The sequence below is a fragment of the Pelobates fuscus genome, chromosome 7, assembly GCF_036172605.1.
Source record: "Pelobates fuscus isolate aPelFus1 chromosome 7, aPelFus1.pri, whole genome shotgun sequence".
NCBI classification, from domain to species: domain Eukaryota; kingdom Metazoa; phylum Chordata; class Amphibia; order Anura; family Pelobatidae; genus Pelobates; species Pelobates fuscus.
The window spans coordinates 28271611-28291392 of record NC_086323.1 but is presented as its reverse complement, the minus strand read 5'-3'; the positions used below and the strand labels follow the sequence as shown (position 1 = coordinate 28291392).

At 43.0% G+C, this 19782-nt stretch overlaps 1 protein-coding gene across 2 annotated transcripts in view; it reads right to left on the bottom strand.

Moving 5' to 3' along the window:
- PODN (podocan) overlaps positions 1-19782 on the bottom strand; it is a 46226-nt gene that overhangs the window by 15096 nt on the left and 11348 nt on the right. For both annotated transcript variants that reach the window (XM_063427840.1, XM_063427839.1), the window contains exons 3-4: positions 13883-13976; positions 11101-11165 (exon numbers count right to left, since the gene is read on the bottom strand). In XM_063427840.1, the coding sequence (XP_063283910.1) occupies positions 11101-11165; positions 13883-13976 (159 nt within the window). The remainder of the gene's footprint in view (positions 1-11100; positions 11166-13882; positions 13977-19782) is intronic.

Below are 19782 nucleotides of genomic sequence, written 5' to 3'. Positions count from 1 at the left end.
ACGGTCTCTGCTGCCTGCAGGACACACTGCCGCTGGGGAGGAAGGACAACACCTTCAGCTCCCTGGGGTACACACTGCTGCTGGGGAGGAAGGATTGCACCCTCAGCTCCCTGGGACACACACTGCCGCTGGGGAGGAAGGATTGCACCCTCAGCTCCCTGGGGTACACACTGCCGCTGGGGAGGAAGGATTGCACCCTCAGCTCCCTGGGGTACCCACTGCCGCTGGGGAGGAAGGACGACACCTTCGGCTCCCTGGGTTACACACTGCCGCTGGGGAGGACTGACGACACCATCAGCTCCCTGGGACTTACTCTGCCGCTGGGGAGGAAGGACGGTACCTTGCGCTCCCTGGGATACACACTGCCGCTGGGGAGGAAGGACGGCACCTTCATCTCCCTGGGATACACACTGCCGCTGGGGAGGAAGGACGGCGCCTTCTGCTCCCTGGGACTCACACTGCCGCTGGGGAGGACGGATGACACCATCAGCTCTCGGGGTTACACACTGTTGCTGGGGAGGAAGGACGGTACCTTCAGCTCCCTGGGATACACACTGCTGCTGGGGAGGAAGGACGGCACCTTCATCTCCCTGGGATACACACTGCTGCTGGGGAGGAAGGACGGCACCTTCATCTCCCTGGGATACACACTGCCGCTGGGGAGGAAGGACGGCACCTTCTGCTCCCTGGGACTCACACTGCCGCTGGGGAGGACGGACAACACCTTCAGCTCCCTGGGGTACACACTGCCGCTGGGGAGGAAGGACGACACCTTCGGCTCCCTGGGATACAATCTGCCGCTGGGGAGGAAGGACGGCACCTTCAGCTCCCTGGGACTTACTCTGCTGCTGGGGATCCTCACAGGACCAGTCTAGGAGATCTGCTACCTCGGGTACCGCTGGTTGCTGTTGGGAAGGAGGACCGGTTGTCTCTTCCCGGGCCTCAATGATGAGTCACAGGTAATCCCACTCCAGGTTCCATTCCTGGGTGACTAAATACCGTAGGTCTGCCTCGAGGTCAATAGCGCTAGGGAGCCCCAGCATGTCTTCACGCTCGTAACACAAGTCCAAAAACGAGAATCGGTGGCTTTCCCAAAGTCCTCATCGTCGATATTATCCCAAAATAGGCCAGGACCAGCGTAATCTCCGCCTTCTGGGAACTCATACTCTGCCATCTCGGGGACACACTGAGCTGCGTACCACTGTATCGCCTGGTATGCGTCGTCGAGCGTCAGTTCTACATATACTAAAATCTCGAGTCTAGTCACCCACGCTTCTTCGGTCTTTTCCCTCAGGAGGGGCATCCGCTCTGCCATTTGAGCCAGGATTCGCTGCCTTCTGCTGCGGCGCCGATCCCCTCGTGAATACTGTACTTCCTCTAGGGCTTCGTCCCACAACCCGGCTCTGGCACTCTCTCTGTACATCAACATGTCCTCCTCTGACACTGCTCCAGACCCCAGGGATACGTAACTGTACACTCTATCCTGCAACTTCTCCTCCATTTTCCGAGTTCCTTTGTAGATAGGGTCGCTGGTGTTGTCTGTAGCTGTCCCTCTGGCTGTAGGAACGATCCCGCCGCTTGCCACCAATTGTAACGGACCGTTTCGCTCAGAAGGGGATAAAAAATGTTTAGGCGATAATCCCCTTTTCCATAGACCAGCAGCTACTGCAAGCACCAATCTCCCGAACGGCAAACTGTACGAATTCACCAACTCCCGAACTGGAAACACACGAGCCCTGGAATCAGCCGAACAGGAAAAGCATACAATCCGCTTACACTCCTGGCAGTCAGCATACAATCCAATTCCCCCAAAAACGAGACGACACATCGGTTTGAGGGTCAAGCAGAATCTCTTTTACTGAGGGCTACCTGCCCAGTATTTATGCAGGTCTCCCACTTGGTGGACACTCCCCTAAGGGACCAAATGGGAGACTGAAACAGCAGACAGACATGTATCACTTTAGTACACACAGCCACAATACTTTCCCACAATGCATCCTGGCTTCCTCCTCTCTGTCCTGGAGATAATTAGAGAAGTAATTCAATTGTCTCCCAGGACAGAGGCAAGACTCCATTATGCAAGTGGTGATACAAATACAGTATATCACTTTAAAATACATAAAGACACATTTTATACATAAAACACAGACATGTAACATATCCCCAGATAGCTCAGGTCTGAGTGCACATTATTAGGTGAATGGCACTCAGACCACACGAATACAGTTTAATTGCCATGGAGCTAAAGTCTTTAATTACACGAATTGGCTCCATGGCATAGCTATCTGGGTTAAAACATTCACATAAAACAAACTACCGAATTTACATGCATTCACCAAATCCATACGAATTAGAACCAGGGGCTGGAGGTTCAGCGGTGCCTGCACGTAAAAGTGTCCGATTTTGGTGCATGAAAGCCGGGCCTAAAAGCGCTGGCTGCCCGGGGAGCTCCATAACATCGCCACCTAGCGGCCACTAAGTTTAACAGCGGCCTCCCAGTAACAATCAATTAAAGGGACACTATAGTCACCTGAACAACTTTAGCTTAATGAAGCAGTTTTGGTGTATAGAACATGCCCCTGCAGCCTCACTGCTCAATCCTCTGCCATTTAGGAGTTAAATCCCTTGGTTTATGAACCCTAGTCACACCTCCCTGCATGTGACTTGCACAGCCTTCCATAAACACTTCCTGTAAAGAGAGCCTTATTTAGGCTTTCTTTATTGCAAGTTCTGTTTAATTAAGATTTTCTTATCCCCTGCTATGTTAATAGCTTGCTAGACCCTGCAAGAGCCTTCTGAATGTGATTAAAGTTCAATTTAGAGATTGAGATACAATTATTTAAGGTAAATTACATCTGTTTGAAAGTGAAACCAGTTTTTTATCATGCAGGCTCTGTCAATCATAGTCAGGGGAGGTGTGGCTAGGGCTGCATAAACAGAAACAAAGTGATTTAACTCCTAAATGACAGTGAATTGAGCAGTGAAATTGCAGGGGAATGATCTATACACTAAAACTGCTTTATTTAGCTAAAGTAATATAGGTGCCTATAGTGTTCCTTTAAGCTGCGGTTAACCGCAGCTTCAGGGAGGTAAATTGGCGGCACACTCCAGCTCCTGGGTGGCCAATTAACGGCGCCGGCCGGCTTCCCACGGCTCTGGGGAGGTTGGTAAACGGCTGTTTGTTCGGTAGATGGAATCTACCGAACTGCTGTGCAGAAAGGGAGAAATAAATCCTTCTGCACAGCAAAATTAACCCTTTAGCTGCCGGTCCATAATCTAAAGGCAGCAGGCGAGCAACCAGGCTCCTCCAGTTCAAAGTGGCGAGGTTGGCTTCGCCACATATGAAAATAAAGTAAAATATATATGTGTATTCTACTACATGTATATACAAAAACATATTTTTCTTTTCATTTTCGGACAATTATAAAATATATTTATTCTCTCAGGCAAAGTGCTACGTGACAGTATATGGAATCATGCACTCACAGCGTGAAATTAACCAATAATGGACCCAAGTTTCAAAGTAAATATTGTGATTAATGACTTGATTTCCCATTGGGTTTAAATTAAGAAAACAACTGCAATTACATCCAACCTGTTAATTGCCTTCATTCGTCCCACATGAGGCCATTACACTGACTGATCGGTTTAAAAAAAAAAAGTATGGAACATGCGAAACGCGTTGAAATTGTATCTCTGCGAAGTGGAATTTATTCTCCCTGAGGAAATATTTGTGGATTTTAATCACACTATATTGGCGAATAAAGGAATGTTTTTTAACACTTGGGAGTTGGGAGTGATGATATTTTATTGTACCAATCTCACCCATGGTTTGATGCAAATTAATTATGCCCTGTCTTGTTTTGTGTCAGCTAAACTTTAGCTTTTGAACCAAACTTTGTTTGGTTCATAATAAATTAATTTAGTGTAAGAATCTACAGGGAGTGCAGAATTATTAGGCAAGTTGTATTTTTGAGGATTAATTTTATTATTGAACAACCATGTTCTCAATGAACCCAAAACACTCATTAATATCAAAGCTGAATATTTTTGGAAGTAGTTTTTAGTTTGTTTTTAGTTTTAGCTATTTTAGGGGGATATCTGTGTGTGCAGGTGACTATTACTGTGCATAATTATTAGGCAACTTAACAAAAAACAAATATATACCCATTTCAATTATTTATTTTTTACCAGTGAAACCAATATAACATCTCAACATTCACAAATATACATTTCTGACATTCAAAAACAAAACAAAAACAAATCAGTGACCAATATAGCCACCTTTCTTTGCAAGGACACTCAAAAGCCTGCCATCCATGGATTCTGTCAGTGTTTTGATCTGTTCACAATCAACATTGCGTGCAGAAGCAACCACAGCCTCCCAGACACTGTTCAGAGAGGTGTACTGTTTTCCCTCCTTGTAAATCTCACATTTGATGATGGACCACAGGTTCTCAATGGGGTTCAGATCAGGTGAACAAGGAGGCCATGTCATAAGATTTTCTTCTTTTATACCCTTTCTTGCCAGCCACGCTGTGGAGTACTTGGACGCGTGTGATGGAGCATTGTCCTGCATGAAAATCATGTTTTTCTTGAAGGATGCAGACTTCTTCCTGTACCACTGCTTGAAGAAGGTGTCTTCCAGAAACTGGCAGTAGGACTGGGAGTTGAGCTTGACTCCATCCTCAACCCGAAAAGGCCCCACAAGCTCATCTTTGATGATACCAGCCCAAACCAGTACTCCACCTCCACCTTGCTGGCGTCTGAGTCGGACTGGAGCTCTCTGCCCTTTACCAATCCAGCCACGGGCCCATCCATCTGGCCCATCAAGACTCACTCTCATTTCATCAGTCCATAAAACCTTAGAAAAATGAGTCTTGAGATATTTCTTGGCCCAGTCTTGACGTTTCAGCTTGTGTGTCTTGTTCAGTGGTGGTCGTCTTTCAGCCTTTCTTACCTTGGCCATGTCTCTGAGTATTGCACACCTTGTGCTTTTGGGCACTCCAGTGATGTTGCAGCTCTGAAATATGGCCAAACTGGTGGCAAGTGGCATCTTGGCAGCTGCACGCTTGACTTTTCTCAGTTCATGGGCAGTTATTTTGCGCCTTGGTTTTTCCACACGCTTCTTGCGACCCTGTTGACTATTTTGAATGAAACGCTTGATTGTTCGATGATCACGCTTCAGAAGCTTTGCAATTTTAAGAGTGCTGCATCCCTCTGCAAGATATCTCACTATTTTTGACTTTTCTGAGCCTGTCAAGTCCTTCTTTTGACCCATTTTGCCAAAGGAAAGGAAGTTGCCTAATAATTATGCACACCTGATATAGGGTGTTGATGTCATTAGACCACACCCCTTCTCATTACAGAGATGCACATCACCTAATATGCTTAATTGGTAGTAGGCTTTCGAGCCTATACAGCTTGGAGTAAGACAACATGCATAAAGAGGATGATGTGGTCAAAATACTCATTTGCCTAATAATTCTGCACTCCCTGTAATGTGTAGACTGTTTGCACTTACACAAGCTGTAAAGTAAGTGTCAATTCTGTGACACATACTGGTTAATCAGACACTTCATTCTAGTGCTAGTCACAGGCCAAACATAACACAGGCTGGAAAAGAGACAGGCTGGACCTAGCCAGACATCGGTACGCTGCTGAGTTATCTGGATTGGATCTTTGGATCTAGATCAGGGAGAGTTGAGCCATGAACCAGCATCATGCAGTTGTTACAGAAACATCCCACAACTGGCACTGCTGCCTCTACACAACTCCGAGCCAAGGGAGCGTGGCTAAAGCTACAATTCTCGATGTTGGGCAGGCTGGATAGAATAAATATATGTATTGATGACGAAGATTGGCAATTGATTACTATGATTTCTTGCAAGATAAAACAAACCCTAAATGCTATAAAGGAAAATAAAACTTCACATTCTAAGCGCCACATTTTATTTACCTCAGTTTATTCATTAAATGGGCGGAACATTGACAAGTGAAGTACACATTTTAGAATAATATAGACTAATTTTGTTAGGGCTGGTCGCTTGGCTCATAGGCCTGGATCCCGATTGGAGGCTGACAACACAGCGAATCCCAGCTTTCAAGGTAGGATTGTAAGTATGGACGGGTCCAAGAGAGTTTGTGGTAGGACAGGACTATATTAAACAGGAAACAAAACCAGGATATCTAGGAACTGCAGTGTAAAGGATAAAAAGAAAGCCAGAGTCAGTCAAAATCCAGAAATCAGGAGGAGGAAAAAACCAAAGGTCAGTTATTCAGGAGCCCAGTGAAGCAGAAAGGAGGCCAGGAAAAGGGGATGGAGATGCTGGCCTTCGGGCAACAAGGCTAGAGAATAACCAGGCACTGAGCCAGGGGGTGCTCTGGGTTTCCTAAGCAGAGACTGTCCAAGGGTGCACGTGCATCCCCCACTGAATAGGTGATGCAGGCAGGGCAGAATCTGTATCACTTAACCATTTCGAATCGTACCAGGGGCATTTCTAAATGCATATATGGCATCTGCAACTCAAGCGAAGTAGGCATCACTAAACCCTTTATGCATCACCAGCTGCTATATATTATCACTGTTTATTAGGCGGTTTTATTATCACACTTGTTTGTGTTACTCTCATTAATACCTTGTTTGCTGAAACCGGCACAGTCGTAATGACACAACAGTTTGCCGTTAATTCAGCCTTAATGCAACACTAGAAATGGCCCATATCACACAGACGCTAAGATGTAGGTAGGGGAAGCCCCCAGCGGGCACAACAAATTTTCAGTTTTATTGTCAATTCTGCTAAATTCTTATTTTAGTAAATAAAGCCCTAAAAGAGAAATTGTAGGAAATAGGCCCATTTTAGGTCAAATATTTGTACTGGGAAAGGAGTCAAACCTTTCTTCCCCCAATTTCGATATTTTGAACTAAAATATGCTTATGTCAAATTCCCTCAAATTTTAGGTAAGGAGTATGTCTGGCAATATTGTGAATATATATTTGCTGCAGAGACATCAATCAAGGTGATATGTTTATTTCTACAGTAATTGGATAAGCGTGTGCCTTGGAAGAGACAGTTTGGAGTATCTCTGAAAGCTTACATGGAATTTCCATTACTAAATCGGTTAAAACGGAGACCAGAGTTTTACCACACTAAGGACAGATTCAGGCAGCTGGTCAAGTAGACAGCAGAACGTTCTCAGTGGGAAAAGCTGACAGTATGAAGACAGTAGTCTGCAGATCTAGCTGCTATGAAAGTGGTGACATCTACTATGCGTGTGGCCAATCCCATCTGTAGGGTTGCTAACAGAGTAGTACTAAATATCTTGTGTCATCAATTATAAACAGCTTAAAGACACTTTAGAATTTCCTACGAAGAAACTTTCCTAAGGATGATTTTCGTAAGTAACATAAAACAGAACATTCATTAACACCATTTTAGGAGTGCGGTCTCTTATAGTGTGTCTAATCGTGCCTTGTTTTTCACCAAAAACACTTGAGTAGTGTTACATCAGTGCAGATGGAAGACAAATGGATGGTTGGTTGTTGGACATCTTTTGTTTGGAGAGCGAAAGTCCACCGTGTAACCGAGTCACTTTAGACTTGCGCATAAGCTGTCGGATGGAGAATCTATTGTTGGACTAAGTTTGGAAGATGTCTTTATCCTCTTAGAGAACAACGACAATCCGTGCCATCATCCGAAGCATGGTCAGGGTCACTTGGCACAGATGGTCTACTTGCCTGCCATGCTAGTCATTGCGGATGCTTGCTTGCTTGTACCTGCTTACTTGTAAGGCCTTTATTCATATCCAGAGAAAGTTATTCTTAAAATTCTCAAAGGGGGGCTTCGGACATCATGCAAACTATATACAAACAAAGCTTCGTAAAAAAACACTTGTTGACCCCATCCTGTGGTCCGGACCCTATTAACTGCTTACCATGTTTCTGGACTACTTGACCATCACTGGCTATCTAGCCTTTGTTTTCTCAACTCCTGCAATAAGTTTTGCACCAGATTTGATCACAATATTGCATTCTGTACTTCCCATTGAAATTCACAAACTAATACCCAACATACATCGGCTTCCTAAAGCAGTCCTCATCCCCTTTCCGTTTATTTACATTTTTCTCCTCTGTGCTTACAATCATTCCCAGCCTGCCTAATGCAAGGGTACACTTCTCTCTTTGTTTGGGTTTAAGGATCAGCATGGAATCTTCAGATTATTATCAAAAATTCTATCGAGCCCGGCTAACACAAAATGAGTAGGACGTCCCATGCTAGAGTAGGCTTTTTCCTCAGACAATAGTGATATGACCAAAGTGAGAATTTTATGGAAATTACACCATTGGTTAAAACATTGAAAATCACCTATAGCTTGAATTAAAGGATCACTATAGGGTCAGGAACACAAACATGTATTCCCGACCCTATAGGTTTAAAACCACCATCTGTTTGCCTATAAAAAACAAGCAGTCTGCTGACATCATCAGAAGTGGTAGCCTGATCCAATCACAATGCTTCCCCATAGGATTGGCTGAGACTGACAAGGAGGCAGATCAGGGGCAGAGCCAGCATGATTCAAACATAGCCCTGGCCAATCAGTATCTCCTCATAGAGATGAATTGAATCAATGAATCTCTATGAGGAAAGTTCAGTGTCTGCATGCAGAGGGAGGAGACACTAAATATTTGGATGCATTTTAGGCAGCCATGACCCAGGAAGGATCTCTAACAGCCACCTGAGGAGTGGCCAGTGAAGTTACCACTAGGCTGTAATGTAAACACTGCATTTTCTCTGAAAAGACAGTGTTTACAGCAAAAAGCCTGAAGGTAATGATTCTACTCACCAGAACAAATCCAACAAGCTGTAGTTGTTCTGGTGACTATAGTGTCCCTTTAACCCTTTTTATGGTATGCTATATTTTCTTATTGACATCACAATCCAGTTCAATCCAGGCACAGTCACGGCACAAATTGCAAATGAGAAGAAGAAATAGAAACATTGTTTCTGTTCCTCACTCTATGCTCTCTCTTTGCGGACTGACTGGTTCAAAGAGGGCGGATCTTAAAATAATGATTGATAGGGAGCCAAGATGGAGGCATGCAAGTCCAGAATAGACATAAAAACAGCGCCAAATGATTTTTAATTTAAATATTTGTTAAATATAGGGTAATATTAAAAATCCTGGAAAGTGACATTAACTCTTTAAAAAACCAGAATTACTGAAATACAGACTCTACTACACATTCAGATAGTGTCTTGTAAATGAGCGTTGCTTCCAACACCTTCTTGGCCCATTGCTTGTGTCTTGTCGCCAAGAATAATCCGATGCCCAGAGTAGGTTTTACTAAGCACATCAGGGTCACATTTCACTGAAGCAGTAATAACGTTGCCAAGCTGAGACGTTTTGCCAGTTCGCATGGAAAGGGGCCTAGCTTTTCTGCTTGCATAAAGGTTTTCAGCTAAGCGCCAAATCATGTTTTCACTCTAAAACATTTCCAGGTTTGGCAAGCAAACCAATTCAGCGTGTTTTCTATTAATAATTTATTTTCTTTGGACATCATGGCTCACATGTTGAAGAACAGAAAATATGTCTCATTTTAACTCCCATCCCCCTGATTTCTGTTTGCATTTTGTTCCATCAATAAGTAAAATATATTTAATAAACCATAACTTATTTTACCGTCCAGTGCTGTAAAGAAATCTCTAAAATAGTGCTCCAATCAGTCCCGAAACATTGTGCTGAGTCCTCCCCGAATCCCCACTCAGCTACGGTGTGCAGAGCTCCGAAACAAAACTTTCCTAAAAAACAACCTCTACTGGCTTAAAATACAGATGCCCAATTTCAACCAGTTAACTTTATTTACTGTATATGGGCATTCTGCCCCCAAAAAGTAAAAATGTTTCTGCTTTGATTATTTTGCTTGTTTTCAAGAAATCTGCATTTCCAATCAAGCCGGCAAGTTTTTTTTTTTTACAAATATGGCTAAGCATAGTTTATGATGATTAAATGCATTTGACCTACTCTATGTATTGATGTGTATATTTGCCCTCATACTCCAATTTCTTTGAACCTCTCGGAAGGGCTGTGAGACACAGGAAACAAAATAATCTCTAAAATTTCAGATACTAACATCCTGTCAGTCTGCTCAGCCCATAGATATTCATTCATTTTTGGGGGGATTTTTGTATTCCATTCCTAAAGCTTTGCATCGTAATTATATTGTCCATGAGTAGAGTGTACACAGTACAGTCATACATGAACCTCTTGGGCATGGAGGAATGATGCAGACCAATAGCTAGTTTCTGCATGTTATTTAAACATCCCTTTGCTTGCATTGCCCAATAGCGTATTGAATTGTGTTGTTTGCTGTGAAAGTTTGACCTTGTATGGTCTTCTCACTGACTTCTCAATTACTTGACTTCTACACTCATTGACCTCAGCTGGTTCATTTGACTATTTTACTGCTTGCAGTTACCAGCATTTTGTCTTCCTGTAGGCCTTCCATTAAGATGTCACTCTAAGGAGCGGTAGTACGGACTCTCCTGTATTACCTTCTCTTGGAGAATCCCTTAGGATGCAAGCTCTGCATGTTGGGTAGGTGCATACTAGGTCTTTGTAAGAAAGCAGCTCAAACTCAACTTGTTGCAACGTAGAATCTAGATTTAAATTTTTCAAGTCAAAGGGTAGGTGGTCTGAGTTTGGGGACCACAGTTTAAGAAGAAAATAGAGAAATTTAGAGGGAGTTAAAAGGTGAGGTTTTAGGGAGAGCATCCTCGTACCAAACAATAAGGGGTGACATTACAATAACATGTAATTAAACAATAAACTGTAATTAAAACGATAAGCCGATGTTGTTGTGGTGTTTGGAGTGTCCTTATCTAACTAATTAAATGTTATTAAATGTTTAATGTTTAATGGATGAGTGTGCATATTTCTTGCCTCCTAACAAAACTCAAAGGGGCTCCTAAACAGCTCTGTCTTCTACAGTCTATAAATATATACTTGGATATAGGAGATATTGAGATATTCAAAGGACAGGTCCAGAGATTACCAAAGGCTGAGGAGAACAATAGTATAGAAGATACTTCTTGGTCCTACCTTATTGTTTGCCAAATAAAGGTAACCTAGGCTCTCTAGCTGCTCGAACAGGTCATCACGAAGGCCTAGGAAGACAGAGAAATATTATCAGTGCACAGACATTGTATCAATGACATCCTGCAGCCCACTTTACACAGTGAAGGCGACAAACTCCGTACTTAAACTGCAGATGCCCAGCTGAGGCACTGTCTTTATCTAACCATGGGCTGGCTAAAGAATTTCAGCCCAGTAGTTAGGTTGATACACTATATCAGTAACCAAGTGTTCTAAACAATTTTGACACACAGACTATTACAGAATAGCCTAATCAGCTAAGTACATCAGAAGGGAAATTTACCCACTTACTGGACTTCTCCTGGGTCGAAGCTTCTTACAGTTTTTATACATGCATTACCTTTTATTTCTTGACATCTTAACCTCCATGTCACAAAGCTTTCCAAAACCTAATCCTGCCAAAACTAATTCCATCAGCATCTCTCTTTATCATCGTGTGCTTTTCACTACAGATATGTGCCTTGGTCGCAGTCGCTCATTTGAAAACTATCTATATGTTAACACGCCTTCCGAGGACCTGTTAAGTAAGTCACATGCTCAAAATCACAACTTCCCTATGATTTTAACACCATTTTTGGCAATTATCAGTTTGCCAAAAACAGCCTTATATCGTACACTAAGTATAAGCAATCACAAACACTGTTTCGGGATGGCTGATACGCCTGTGACGTTGCCAAAGGCAAAGTAAGACCCCCAGCAGCTAAGGAGAATCTCTGTATGTGCAATCTGTCAAAGGGAAATGCTGCACATACAGACTCCAGTCACCATGACCACTTCAAAACACCGAATTGGACGTGGTGCTTGGATTGACTCTCTAATGAATACCCCAAAATTTAGCAAAATTAACAACAGTTTAGGAATTGAGCAAAACAGGCACTCCCTACATCTAAAATGCCACCTTGTTGCTGGGGGTTTTCGTAGCTCCATGAACAGGTCACATAAGCATATTTTAGCTTGACTATTTTGTCTTGAAATTTGTAATTCCATAGTCACTTTCAGGATTATCACAGATGAGTACATATCCATTTTACCGCCCTTTTAATCACTGTAAGTCTGTTCTACTTAATAAGCCAACTCCACCTCATTGCACAGTGTAGGAAGTCCAATCTTGGCTCTCTTGTTGTTGTTTAACTACATTTCCCAGAATTCCTAGCACGCCACACTTCGGGGAAGGCAACAGGATGCAGCTGGGGTGAACCAAGATAAAAAACACCTGCCATAGTGAGTACCACTGCCAGAGTGTGTGTACTCCATGGCTGACTAATCCTCTTAACTTTGTCTATACTTTAAGTCACTGAATTGGATACATTTCAGTTTCATAAAAAAATTGAAGAAATCCCAGATGCTGTTACATTGTTACAACTGACTGTATTTCAACAATTTCCTGGCTTCCTCATAAATGGTCCATACTCGCTGTGAGACACCTACCTCCTCCTGTCACGACACCCTTTATAATCTTTGATTAAATCTACTGCTGAGTTGTTTTGTTTTGTTTTTTAAATCCCACATTGTCTGCTTTTTGTAGACTCTTTCGAGCAGATAAGGGCACAAATATAAGATGCAAAATGTATAAAAAAGAATAATTCAGTGTAAAATTATTTATGGAATTGGCCTTGATTTAATATTTTGAGATACGCTTTTCACATGATTTAATATTTTTGTATAAACCTTTAAAATATATTTTTTAAAATAACATAGAAAAATGTGTTAGTATATCATAAAATTTTAAAAAATAGTTTTTCAAATATTAAGTCATTGTAAAAGTATATTTAAAACTATTAAACCATTTGAAAAGCGTATCCAAAACATTTAAAGGGACACTATAGTCACCTGAACAACTTCAGCTTAATGAGGTTGTTCAGGTGAGAAAAGCTAGGAATGTTAATTGAAAGCTAGAAACACCTCCAGTTGCAGTCACTAAGAGTGAACCAGAGGGACTTCGGAGTTGATGGAGGAATAACATGCCTCCATCCACTCAGGTCTGCTGTCAGCAGAGCACAGGGCAGCACTGTGCACAACATTATGTGATTCAGTATCTCCTCCCTATGCATGCAGATACTGAACTTTCCTCATAGCGATTCATTGATTCAGTTCATGTCTATGAGGAGATGCTGATTGGCCAGGGCTGTGTTTGAATCATGCTGGCTCTGCCCCTGATCTGCCTCTTTGTCAGTCTCAGCCAATCCTGTGGGGAAGCATCGTGATTGGATCGGGCTACCACATGTCAGCAGACTGCTTGTTTTTCTGAGTCTAACAGCATGCAGATTTCCAGCTTCTGGCTTGAATACAGTAAGATTTTTACTATATTTATGGAAGCATGAGGGGCCCAGGGGGGCTAGATGGTGGTGTTAACACTATAGGGTCAGGAATACATGTTTGTGTTCCTGACCCTATAGTGATCCTTTAAATTGAGGCCATTATAAGATATTTAATAGATATGGGCCCGTCTTTTTTGTGAAACCATCATAACATAGCAAAAATATATTCTTGTTTTGTTGTTCTAAAATTATGGTGTTTATATATATTTTTTTTTTTTTGTGTTTGTGACTTTCAACTTTTAACATTCTACGCTATTCGGTTTGTCCCTAATGATATATATAGCAATCTAAGACCTGCATAGAGACTGTTGATATGTAAAGATTGTACTTCTCTACGGAGAGGTCACTAAACCAAATAAAGCCCATTGCCCCTCCACTACTTTCAGATATATAAATTGTGAGAGATTCACCTCTTGATGTAAGACGGTTGTTCTGTAAGTTAAGTGTTTCCACCTTGTAAAGCCTTATGAGGTCTTCAGGGGGAATCTCTTCAATCTGGTTATTCTGTTATAAAAATATAACATATTAAGGAGAAAAGCACATGGATTTAGAGTGATATATAAAAACATATTAAGGAGAAAAGCACGTCAATTTATAATGAAGCACAGGGAGACAATTCTATTTTCAGATACCATTGGATAACAAGGTTGTGGCTGGCCTGAAGGATACACCGAAACATGGTACGCTCCTGAGATCACCTAGCCATCCAACAACCAGACATAAGTGATGTATACATTGTACCTGTCCAATAAATAGTGGGTATATACTGGAGTTCTGTAGGACTGAATATATACAAATAAAAATAAAATAATAAGTACACTAATTTTAATTTTATTTCTCAGTTTATTTTTGTGTGAATCTGACGAGCCTGGCAGATGCTATTCATAGTGCCAATATTTTATTAAAGCAGTTACAATGGCACCTGCAGCTACTGATTTATCCAGTACAGTAAAATACAAAAAAGGGGCAGTTCAGCCTTGGTGACAGGAAGATGTGGGTACAGGGCAGAATGGGGAAGCCTTACTTCCTAGTGGAGAGTACTATTGTATCTTCATGTTCCTCTGCTCAGCCTGTTAGGGCTGCTCCAGGCTCCGAGAAGTGAGGAGAGGGGATGGGGACGGAACATCATATTCCGTGCTCTCTCACCATTCACCACACATTCTGTGAGCCAGGGTTGACCCTGATGGACTGGGCAGAGAAACATGAAAATCCTCTGCTATGGTCCTGTTCTTCACAATACACATTCAGACTGGGTAAGTGGGTGAGAGACATAAAAGGAAACACACAAGAAGGTGGGAGTAAGGGGAGACACAAAATGGGATGAAGGGGTAAGGAGAGACTCACAATAGGTTGGGGTTAATTAAGAAGAGACACAAAGGGGTAAGGGGAGACTCACAAGAGGCTGGGGTGAATTAAGAAGAGACACAATGGTGTAAGGAGAGACACAAAAGAGTTTGGGGGCAGTAAGGAAACAGAAATAGGGGGTGAGGGTGACACAAGAGATTGAGTGTGACAGACATGTCTCTGCCACGTGTTCCTGGAGGGGCCTGCTGGCTAGCCTCCTGCCCAAAGACTATGAGCCCTCCAAAAAGCCTATTAAAAGACTTAGTTCGTGCCCTTTTTCTATGCTGTTCGGGAACCAAACAGGCACACGAACCAGGGACCACCTGGGAGCTTGTTAAGCCCTATCATTACCTCTTAACAATTCTAACCGCAGTGTTCTAATTGTTCATCTGGGTGGCCGCAATTTGTATGAACGACCACGAGGTGGCGGCCATCTTGTTCGCATGAACGCAGGCTGCGCTGTTTAGTCGTTGAGTTCATGGAACTCAAATCGGACACAAAAACTCCCGAATACCGCTGGACTTTCATCACCGCCTGCATTCGGATTCTACACCACCTAGAAGGTCACTGTTTGATAGAATCATTCGTCTGGATGAGGGGAACATGCTCCACGGTATGACTAGTGACTACGTTCAGTAGTTTGTTCGTTTTTAAACTACCGAACTTGACCGACCATTAGCATTGAATTCATGGAACTATTTTGGGCATAGGACCATGTGCACGGTCGGTCAAATTATGACTTCCATACAAATCCCGAACCCCTGAACCGATCTGGGTGATTTTTGGATATGTTGGTCACCCAGATCGGGGCTATCAGGGGATATAACTTTTGTGTGGTTTTCATGTGTTTTGGGAGTGCTTTTGGGGTTTTGTAAAATTTTTAATTTTTCTGTGCCTGGAGATAATTGAGTTAGCACAGTTCCTGACCCAATTATCTCCCAGGCACAGAGGAGGAGTTTGTGACATGTATAAATTATGTGACTGTGCTTCCATTAAGCAGACTACTTCCCAGCAGTAAGACTTGGCTCATGTGTCAGGGGAATTGTTATACTGCACTTTGGATTATTATACTCTCTTGGAGGAGAGGTCTTCTCACTGTTTCCAGGTGTTGGTACAGGGTGGGAAGGGACGATGAGACCCCATCCAAGCTGCGGTAGCCAGGCCCGGACTGGCCATCGGGCAAACCGGGCAAATGCCCGGTGGGCCGTGATGGCCATGGGCCGAAAGGAAAGATCAAGAGATCTCCCCTGCCGGCCCATGCGCAGCAGCACCGGCCACAAGATGGAGTTCTATCCCATCATGGGCCCTCTGCGCACGCCGAGCAGCTTCCTTTCTCTTTTTCTCGCGAGCTCAGAGATTATCAGAGCGTTGCCATGGTAACCCACGGCAACGCTCTGAAAAACGGCGCTCGTGAGAGGGAGATCAACATGGTCTGTACCCTGCGGGGTACAGACTGAAATTACCTGCCGGCTGGACCGCCAGGGATCGGTGCGTGGCATAGCCCCCCTCACTGGACCACCAGGTACATACACACTACAGCCCCTGCATTAACACACAATACACACTCTATACCCCTATATCCACACTACACCCCCTGCACTTACACACAAACACACTACACACACTCTATACCCCTTATATACACAATATTCCCCTGGCACTCACATACACACACTAAACACACTCTATACCCCATAAACCTACACTACACTCCCTGCACTCTCATACGTTACACCCCTATAAACACACACATTACACCCCCTGCATGCACCCACACTAATTTATATCCCCTATAAATACATATTCTGCACCCCCTGTACACACTACACCACCTATGCATACATTACCGCACCTATACACATGTGTTCTACAGCTCCTATATGCATACACACACTAGAGCCCCTTGATACACTCACAAACACACAGTACAGCTCCCCCCCCCCCCCCCCCCCCAAAAAAAAAGCCCCATGGCATTTACTTCAGCCAGGAGCACTGGATGCTCTGGAGGAGCGTCCCATTAACATACTCATTTGGTGGGGGGGATGAGAGGGGATGTGCGTGTCAATGGTGGTGACATGCCCCCTTTCTGGCCCCGCCCCTAATAGTGGGCTGCTCTGCCTTTAATTGCCCGGGCTGAATTTTTGTCCCAGTCCGGCCCTGGCGGTAGCTAAGGTGGAGCTATGGTGGTTATGCTGTCTGGTGCAGTGCTTACGGTACTTGGTGATCCTAGGAAGCATGATTGGCAGAGGTACCCAGTCGGGGTACCAGGCAGTCCGCCTCATGGAGTTACATTTTTTTTTTATTCAGGGGATGCCAATGAGCAATTTCATCACAGGAGTCCGATACTCTAGGTATGTGTCAGGGCCAAATTCCCTAACACGCAAACTTGAGACAAAGAAGAAAATAGGACAGAGTCTGTTACTGGTACTCAGTCTGAATGCCTCAATGCCTGAAAAGCCTTAATGCAGGAAGACTAGTCAAGGTCAGTACAGAGAGACAGCACTGTGAGGAATCAGAACCAAGGTCGAGATAATAGATATCAGAGTAGTCAGGATAAGTCAAAAGTCAAAACCGGGAATACAAACTCAGTAAATCACACACTCTTGGGCTCAAAACCCATAACTGAGTGTCACTTTCCTACACCAGAACGTACATGTAAATTGACGCTAGAATGGGGTCATGGAATGTTGGGAATGTTGCAGAGTTTTGGAATCATTACTGGAATAGGAACCAGCGTCAACATTGATGCAAGAATGTAGCAGAGTATCACGGTCATTATAGGAGCTAGAAACAGCATCACAATTGACACAGGAAGAGCCCACGGCCACATAGACAGGTACTGTAATACAATGCTAATGATCCAGTCAGAGATCGCAATCAGATTGCCATGGCTATTCTACAAAGTGTGAATTGTAGAGATTTCACAATGAGTTTCATATTTTATTAACCAACTGAGAACATAGCTGACTTGTTTGGTTATCGTGGCCTAAAACTTGACATTGACTTTGTATCGACTTTGAATTCACAGCAGCTCACATTTCTTTGAAAAGCCCTATCTGTATTGCATTACTGGGCAGACTGATAAAATCTTAGAAAACCAGACAGAGTGAGTGAAACCTTCTGTCTTCACATGAGAATGTATTTAACCCTTTCTGAACCCAAGCTGACACATTGGAAGTAAGTCCAGAGACAATTCAGGAAAGGGCAGAGATTATTATTATTATTAATAGAGAATGCCTGCAATTGGTGTATATTTGTTTAACCCCTAATCTGCACTCTGGGTCTGCTTTAACCCCTTGTCTACAGGGTATATGTGTGTTTCTGTTTGTATCATTTTAACACCTTGCCTTCAGACTGTTTGTATGTGTGTCAGACTGTTTTCCTGTAGTGTGTATATAGATGGGTGTGTCTTAGGCTCTTGTGTACGTTATATGAGTTTAAAGGAATGGAACACTATAGTCACCAGAACAACTACAGCTTATTGTATTTGTTCTGGGGAGTATAGTCAGTCCCTTTAGGCTTTTTGCAGCAAACACTGTATTTTCAGAGAAAAGGCAGTGTTTACATTACAGCCTAGGGATACCTCAACTGGCCACTCCTCAGATGGCTACTAGAGGTGCTTCCTGGAGAAGTGCTGCACAATGTGACTGACATTTAGTGTCTCCAACCTCTGCATGGAGACACCAAATCTTTCTCATAGAGATGCGTTGATTCAATGCATCGCTATGAGGAGATGCTGATCAGCCAGGGCTGTGTTTGACTTGTGCTGGCTCTGCCCCTGATCTGCCTTCTTGATAAAGCTCAGCCAATCCTATGGGAAATCATTGTGATTAGCTCAAAGAATCACTCCTGATGATGTCAGCCAAGCAGGCAGACAGGGGCAGAGACAGCAACTGCAGACTTGAATACAAGTAAGATTTTACTATATTTAGGGTTGCAAGAGCGGTCAACGGGGGCTAGATGGTGGTTTTAACACTCTACAGTCAGGAATACATATTTGTGTTCCTGACCCTATAGTGTTCTTTTAATTGCTTGTCTGTATTGTGTATGTGTGAGTTTTGCCTTCTCGTCTGCCTTGTTGAAAGTACACTGTTAAAACGTGCAATAAAATGCAATGATTTTCTACAAATCTCCACGTACCTTACCCCAGCCAGAAAATGGTTGAAACATTGGTCAATTCTAGCCATTATGCTGTTTTTATCAGGATAGGTAAACATTTCCTATACCTCACTACAGGGTTTAAAGGACGTGTAGCATTAATTTTGTAGTGAATTGTGCATTCAAAGCAGTGTGCAGCAGGAGAAAGTGATAGACGATTTATGATGGGGAGTGTCACAAATTACAGAGAAAAGACAGAATGACAAAGTAAACAAAGGAAATAAATAAACACTGCAGTAGAAATGTATGTAATGCATCAAAACTCTTGGCCGGCCCTGTTTATCATCTTAGAAAGGAACAAGCATAATCTTTAACTAATATATATTTATTCTAGAGCTACAAGCAAGTTACGATTAGGTCGTAGGTTAATAGACACCAGCACTAGGGTGGTGGTGGGGTAAATAGGAAAAGACAGAAGAGTAGAACATATGGGGGGGATTTTTTCTGCAACCCTGTGTGGACAAATTCTAACCCAGCAGTTTGTAGAGAGAAGACAAGACATTAACATTTCGTATACCACAAAAATGCAGACAATGCAATGCGGATATGACAATATAACTATCTGAATTCCATAAGGAACTAGGAAGGCTTACTAACTGAATGGGAAATCATGTCCTAATCCATTCGTAACTCTTCATCTGCTGTTTTAATTGCACTTGAGGATCAAGGTTTCAAAATTCTTCAGGAGCTTGGATATCCATCCATTGTCCCAGAAGCTGAATTTGGGGTACAGTTCCATAATTCTATCCCAGCTGGAGGGGCATGATTGGACATCCCTGACCTAAAGAAATACATACACACAAGTGAG